At 43.8% G+C, this 7349-nt stretch overlaps 1 protein-coding gene across 1 annotated transcript in view; it reads right to left on the reverse strand.

Annotated features, from left to right (window-relative positions):
• KCNK12 (potassium two pore domain channel subfamily K member 12) overlaps positions 1–6468 on the reverse strand; it is a 52170-nt gene extending 45702 nt beyond the window's left edge. Inside the window, exon 1 of the mRNA XM_074205424.1 lies at positions 5880–6468. Within this exon, the coding sequence (XP_074061525.1) occupies positions 5880–6261 (382 nt within the window). The 5' untranslated portion in view covers positions 6262–6468. The remainder of the gene's footprint in view (positions 1–5879) is intronic.
• Positions 6469–7349: the final 881 nt, after the last annotated feature.

The following is a 7349-nucleotide window of genomic DNA, read 5'->3' on the forward strand; positions in this document are numbered from 1 at the left end:
TTCTTCTCTGCGTCTCTGATAGCGGCATGATTAGAAGTTCTGTAGCTAAAATATACTTCCCGAGAACTGAATAACAGGAGGCAAAAATATTTCTGTTTATAACAAGCTGCCATTTGAAGAAGATTTTAAAATATGTTCCTCTTCCACACACACAACTCTGACAGCAGTTGCATAATTAAAGCCCCAACAAGACAGTTTCTTTTAATCCATTCAAGTAAATCAGTGAAAAATCCTTTAGGAAGTTAAAAAATGAATTGTTTTAAGTCATGTTAGATTATTTCAAACATATGAAAGTGAAGAAAATGCACAGGACTCCTCCCCTACAGAATGCTGAGCACAAAGCTGCCCTTATCAGCCTCCTTGAAATAGCTCTGAACAACATGGCTGGGGCTGCATCTTTCATAGGCTCTTGTCTTTAGACCTGGAAGGGACTTCAGAGGCCAACCAGGGTAAACTTTTCTTTTTATAGATAAGGTCACTGAAGAGGTTTAAATAATTTGCCTAAGGTCATACAGTTAGTATGAAGGAGAGCTGGAATTTGAACCCAGGTTTCTCTCATCAGTTTGTTTTAGATTCACATTAAAAAATATTCAGTCTATCTGTTGTTCTCTCTGTATCTCCATTGATTCAGTGCAAAAGAAAGCAGAGAATTGATAATTGTATAGTTTTCTGAACCTGTGTAGCCTTATTAAGTGTATAAGACAGGCTCCAAAATGTTATCTTTTTGGGTACAGTATGCATTTTGAATATTTATACTGCATAAGTCTTATCAGTAATTTGTTAAGTCTTTTCTTATGCCTTGTTAGACATGAACTATGTCTGCAAAAATGGTCAATTGCCAAATATTTTCAAAAGTCCAGATTCTGAACACTTGGTAGAATAAATATCTGGGTGACAGAACATTTCCATTTTCATCTAGAATTGTGTCCCTCTGGTCTTCATGAGAGGGCACTTTGGTCCTTCCAGAAATTGATCTCTGTATTCTTTCTTCCAGGATGATGATAGCATCATCATGCCTCCTTCACTTTATCAGGAGGAAGTTGTGTCTTTAGGACTCTTTCTTCATCTGGGCTTCAAGCACAAATCTATAAATCCCTGTCCACCCACAATGAGCAAGAGGCATAAAGCTTCTTGCTCTGTGCCTGAGGACCACAGCTCATGATAGTTTCCCCTTCTCTTTGGTATGAGACATCTCTGAGGCCTTGACTGTCTAGACAGTTTTAGTTGATTACCTGGTTGACCTGTGATATCTTTCTGATCCTCCCAACCTATGGACCTTAGATGCCATCAAGAGTATCTCCTTCTTTTCACAGATGAGAAAAATGAGGCTAAAGAACTAATTAGTGTCCTAGGTAAGGTCTGAATTAAGATTGACTTTAAATACAACATCTTGTCTCTTAGACCACATTTCTTCCTCTTACACTTTGGCTACTTCAGCCTAAAGTGGTGATAGTGAATGCCAGCTAGAATTCTGTTACCTAGTGAGATTCTAGATTATCACCCCCTTTGAGACAACTACTCTAACTACTTCCCATTACTCTATTTTTCTTTTTTCATCTGTGTATTCTGATACCGTGCAGTTACAATCTTTTGAATAATTCAAAACAAATTTATTCTAAAGATGTACCCTATCTGTATACCTAAAATGACCATGCAGTTGACTGACCATCAATAATTAATACTGATCATATGTCAAGATGAAAAAAAAATCTAACAGTAGTGCTTTAAGGTGTACAAAGTATTATATGCATGATTTCATTTGATCCTCACAAAAACTCTATAATTATCACTTTTGCCATTTTGCAGATAAGGAAACTGAAGCTGATAGGTGACTTGTTGAGGGTCATGTAACTAGTGACAAAAGGGTGAGGTCCAGACTGACCACAGTAGATACAGACCAAGCCTTGCCACATAGAAAATAAGGCTTGACCTCAGATTAAGAATACCATATTTTAGAGACTCATGTGAATCATTAAACTGAGTCAACATAGCATAAAGAGGGGGAAAAATTAAATTAGTCCATGTAGACAGTCAAACCAGATCATTTAAGCCTAATAAATTCCATATTTGTGAATGAATTATATAAATTGCCTGGGTGAGTCAATCAAAGAAAATGACTATTTGTTCATTTTGTACTCCACTTAGGGCTGAGAAGACAAAGCCATGATTACCAGTTTGGGACATACCCCTGGGCCCTTTGAACTGTTGGGCAGACAAAAGTAGCTGTGGTGATAATTATGACTCTCAAGACCAAGGGGATTTCAGGACAAGGCGTTTTGTAAGCAGATGAAATTAGTACCATATATTCAGAAAACTGACACATTTAGTCTCTTGCTTTAATATAAGTCCATTTTCACAAAGAGCAAGTCTCTTTATTTGGGTACTTGAACAGGATCTTTATGTAGGAAAGAAAGGTCTCATCAGAAGTGTAGATCATTTAAAATTGTGACCTCAAACCAACATTGGCAGAGACCTTGGAAGACTAGTCCCTGCTGTTCATAAGGTCGTTTGAACAAATCGTAAGAAATCATTCCACCAAGTTTCCTGTGGGTTGGTTCTGTGGCCATGAATATAGATTCATTCTAAAACTAAAATTTTCCTGTAGCACATTTTAGAGGTGATGTGTGGGAGGAAGCAGAAAGTGTACCGGATTTGGAGTCACAGAATCTGGGTTTGAATCCCAGCTCTAGTGTTTACTACTTGTGTGACCTTAGGTAAGTTGTCAATCTCTCTGGGCTGCAATTTCTTTTCTTGTAAATGAAAGAGGAGGGATGAGCATTTATTAAATGCCTATTCTGTGCTAGAACATCAGAACTGCAGTCAAAATGACCTGAGTTCAAATCCTGTCTCAGACACTTACTGGCTGTGTGACCTTTGACAAGTCTCTTAAACCTGATGGACCTCCAATCCAGGGACATCTCCAGTCATCCTGATTCATATTTGGCCATTAGATCCAGATGACTCCAAGGGAGAAAGTGAGACTGGTAACTTAGCATACATAGTACCCTCTCAAATCCAGTTCACATGCATGTCATGGCATCGCCTCCTTGATGTCATGATCTTCAAGAATGAAGGACAAGGGGTGGCTAGGTGGTGCAGTGGATAGAGCACCAGCCTTGGAGTCAGGAGTACCTGAGTTCAAATCCGACCTCAGACACTTGATAATTACCTAGCCATGTGGCCTTGGGCAAGCCACTTAACCCCATTGCCTTGCAAAATCTAAAAAAAATTTTAAAAAAAGAATAAAAGAATGAAGGACAAGGGGTGGCTAGGTGGCACAGTGGATGGAGCAACAGCCCTGAAGTCAGGAGTTCAAATCTGGCCTCCTACACTTAATAATTACCTATCTGTGTGGCCTCGGACAAGTCATTTAACCCCATTGCCTTGCAAAAAGAAAACAAAAGAAGAACAAAGGATAAACATTATCATTACTATGTACTAGGAGCTGTGCTAAATACAGATATTATCACACTTGATCCTTACAACATTAACCATTTTTTAGTTGAAGAAACTGAGGCAGACAAAAGTTAAAGTGTGACTTGTCCAGAGTCACAGAGATAATTAAACATCTCAGATTGGATTTGAATTCACATCTTCCATCATCAAGCCCAGAAATTAGTCCACTGTAGGACCTATTTGCTAGAGGATTGGATTAGTCTAATTCTAAAGTCTCTTTCAGTTCTAAATCCCATAATGAATATAATACCACTAATCTGGGTAATATGAAAGGTAAAATCATATCCTTCAATGCATTGCTTATGTAAATGTATTACTTTTATGGAAAAAAAATAGAACATTCCCAAGCCCCAGAAAGAGAACACAGTGCCTCTTGGCTTGACTGTGGTATAACCCAAATCTGGAAAAGGTGAAAAGACAAGCTAGAGAACAATCTTCAAACATGAGATCCTGATTTCTTTTAAATAGCTGAAGCACACTTTGGAAGCCCCATTCATGATATGTATTGTGCGGCCTTTGAGGTAGCAATGGGAGGGTTGGCTAGGGCCTGCAGGACATCCACAGACCTGAGATACAATTAGCCTCTCATTGGAACACATGGGCCAGAAGAAAAAAGGTGACTGCCACCAACCCCATCTTCAGACAAGAGGATTCATCAGGGAGCCAACGCATGTCTTTAGGAACAGAATGGCATGTCTATTGCTTGTGTGCACAGATGTTCTTTTGAATGGAATAATGAGGGAATAAAGGCTAACCGTGCATTTATAACATTAAGGGCAGAGTCAATGTGAGTGTGCACATGATGTCATCTTTCAGCTGGTAGTGGCAGCGCTTTCAAAGCACTTTAAAACTCTAGTTACTATGGCAACTTGAAGAAGCTCTTAAAAGGAACTTTTTTGGGTTATTTTGTATCTTTAATCACCATAACAACATAATATAGCTTTAAAAGTGTATTTTTATCCAATTTGTGTTTGTCTTAGATAGTCTGCATTTGCCTCTTCCCTTTATGAAAAAAAAAACATGTAAAGCATGACACACAAAAATCATTATAGGGAAAGGAATAATTAATAGCTTGTGCATATCTATGTATCTATATTTATTGTATTATAAAAATACATACATACACACACATAACCAGATCCATGCATCTCCTTAGCCTCAAAACAAACTTTTTGGTTTGTTTACATCCTGCATAGAAAATCTTACAAAACCAATGGTTCAGTCCAGTCCCCTGCCTCCCAGCTGGCATCACTGACCCATCCCCAATCTTATCCAGGAACTGATGTCACAATTTCTTTTGCTTACACAACTCAGTGTATCCCACCCTTCAGAAACAGCAAAGGGCAGCAACTAAGAAACTTAGGATGGTAGATCACATTTTTTTTTATTACTGCAGTGGGAATCTTCTCATTGATCAGCATGCATCATCAAGGTGGCACCCTTCTCTAGAACCTATGGGACAGATCTGAAGTTCCACTGAACTGGAGTAGAACTGTTTCTTCAAAACTTTCTAAAGAGGTGTGTGATGAATATATCTGCTGCCAACTGTGCTTCCATATAACAATTGGACTTAGGGTATATGGGAAAGTAATGGGAAAGTTAAGGGTGAAGAAGGGAAGAGGGTGAGGGATATGAATTGAAGGAATTTAAGGTAAAAAGTTGAAGGCAAGCAAAAAGAGAAATTTATCCAGAAAGTTAGAGAAAGCAAAGATTAAGGGATTGGGAAAAGTACAGAAGAGGGAGAGGGTTGTAGAAAAAAATGGAAACAGAAGCAGAATATAAAAATGTTTGATCTACACTTATGATCTTTCAAATTTGGAACTTTCATATTTAATGAATAAAAAATAAGGAACAACCAATCTATTAGAAGGACTTGAGATCAAGGTGGTAAAGGATTGTAAAGGGAAGAGAAGAGAGAAAGGAGAAAGGAAAGGAGACAGAAGAGAATTAAATAAGAGGAGGTGAGAGAGGGATCAAGGAATATTCAAGCTGAAAGAAACTATTTAAAAGATAACCTTCTCTTATTTCCCTCTCTCATCCTTTCCCTTCTTCCTGAATGGTGCAGAGCACTGACATGGCAGTCAGAAGTCAGGGCCTATTCACAAGTTACTTTGTTTTTCTGGGCCTCAATTTTCCCATCTGTAAAATGAAAATGCTTTGGTTCTTTCTTTTTTAATTAAATGGTGCTTTTAAAGAATAAGAGAAGAGAAGGGAAAGGATTAAGAAGGGAGGAGAAGGGAAGGGGTAGCAAGAGATTAAGTGAAAGAAGGGAAAGAGAAAGGGAGAGGAAATAACTAGGAGAAGGAGGGCAAATGAGAGGGGAAGGAAAGAGAAGAAGAAAGGAAATAGGGGAAAGGAGAGAGGGAATGGTGTGGGAACGCGAAAAGCACAAGAGGGAAAGGATGCCCGCGTGTGCGGCTTACCTATAGTGGAGACCACGGTGCCCACGAAGTAGAAGGCTCCGGTGAAGTCCCAGCGCGGCCGGAGAGCGTCGGCTCGGATCCCCGCAGCCAGGGCAGCCTCATAGTCCCGAAGGAAAGCGAGCAGCTCCTCCTCGGCCACGCCGTGCGCCGCGCTGAAGTTGCGCAGCGTCGCAGCCCAGCGCTCCCGCGCCGCCGCCTCCGAGGGACTCTCCAGGGCCGAGAAGACCGTGGCGCCGGCCACCAGGTAGAGGCCGATGAGCGCGGCCAGCAGGACGAAGCGGCCAGTGTCCTCGTTGAGATGCGAGCGGCGGCAGCAGCAGCAGCAGCAGAGCAGGAGGTGGTGGCAGCGGCGGGGCTGGGGCCGGGGACTCCGGGCTGACATGGTCCGGACCTCAGCCCCTCGGGGGTAGCATGCTCGGCCGGAGGCGCTGCATCCCCCCAGCGGGTGGCACGGAAAGGATCCCGCCGGAGGAAGAAGGGGAGCGAGAGGATGGTGACAATGGGCTTGGAGAGAGCTCAGCCTCTCCGGTCTTTCCAGACTCCCGCAGAGCCCTAAACGCCACCCCCGAAGGGCCAGTCGGCTGCTGCCGGAAGGGCGGCTCCCAGCCTCTCCCCGGAGCCTTTAGGCACAGAACGGAGTCGCCTGCCCCTTCTGCTCTGGCACAGGGGCTGGGATTTGCTCTGAGCGCTGCCGAGCCAGGATGCTCTTCTCAGCCCCCCGACGCCGGCTCCACTCACCGCTCTCCGCTTGCTCCTCCCTTCGGCTCAGGACCATCCAGCTAGCTCCCTGCCGCCCGGTGGCCGGGACCCGTGGACCTCTGGCCCTCATACTCCTCTCTGGGGAAACCATGGAGCTGAGGGCAGGGAGGAGCTCCCTATTCCGGGACCCGACTCCAGGCGCCTAGGCTTGAGAGGCGGCAGGTGTAGGGGACAAGCCCCAGTCACGTCCCATGAAAGCAATCCAACTAGCCAGATGCCGGCTTCCGAGGTTCCTTGGCTGGTAGTCCGGCCCTTTCCCTCCTCTGCTCGGCAACGGGTTTAGAGCCAGGTCCGGGGAAAGCAGCCTCTACCTTAGCTCCTGGCAGAGAACTGTTTGGTGTAGAGAGGCGGAGTCACCCGCGCCTGGGGCGGGGTATGTGTGGGAGGGGGGGGGGGGAGAACTAAACTGCAGTGATGCCTCCCAGTCCTCTTGCCCGCTCCACACCGACTACCTGAGTATTAGAACAGGTGTCTGGCCCCTCTGGCAGCCCAGCCCCTGGGGGACTAGTCCCTCTCCTTCCTCTTTGGGCCCTCCACTAAACTCTCACTGATGGCGCTTCGAACTTTACACGCCTTGCGGACCCCTTGCGGACTTTGGAGACGGGACTGGGCGGATGGGGTTGGGAGCTGGTATCCTGCAGACTTCTGGCATCCAAAGAATAAGGTCCAAAGTTCAGTTTATCTTCTCCCTTCTTTCTGAAAATTTCTAAC

The sequence above is a fragment of the Macrotis lagotis genome, chromosome 1 (genome assembly GCF_037893015.1).
Source record: "Macrotis lagotis isolate mMagLag1 chromosome 1, bilby.v1.9.chrom.fasta, whole genome shotgun sequence".
Classification (NCBI taxonomy): domain Eukaryota; kingdom Metazoa; phylum Chordata; class Mammalia; order Peramelemorphia; family Peramelidae; genus Macrotis; species Macrotis lagotis.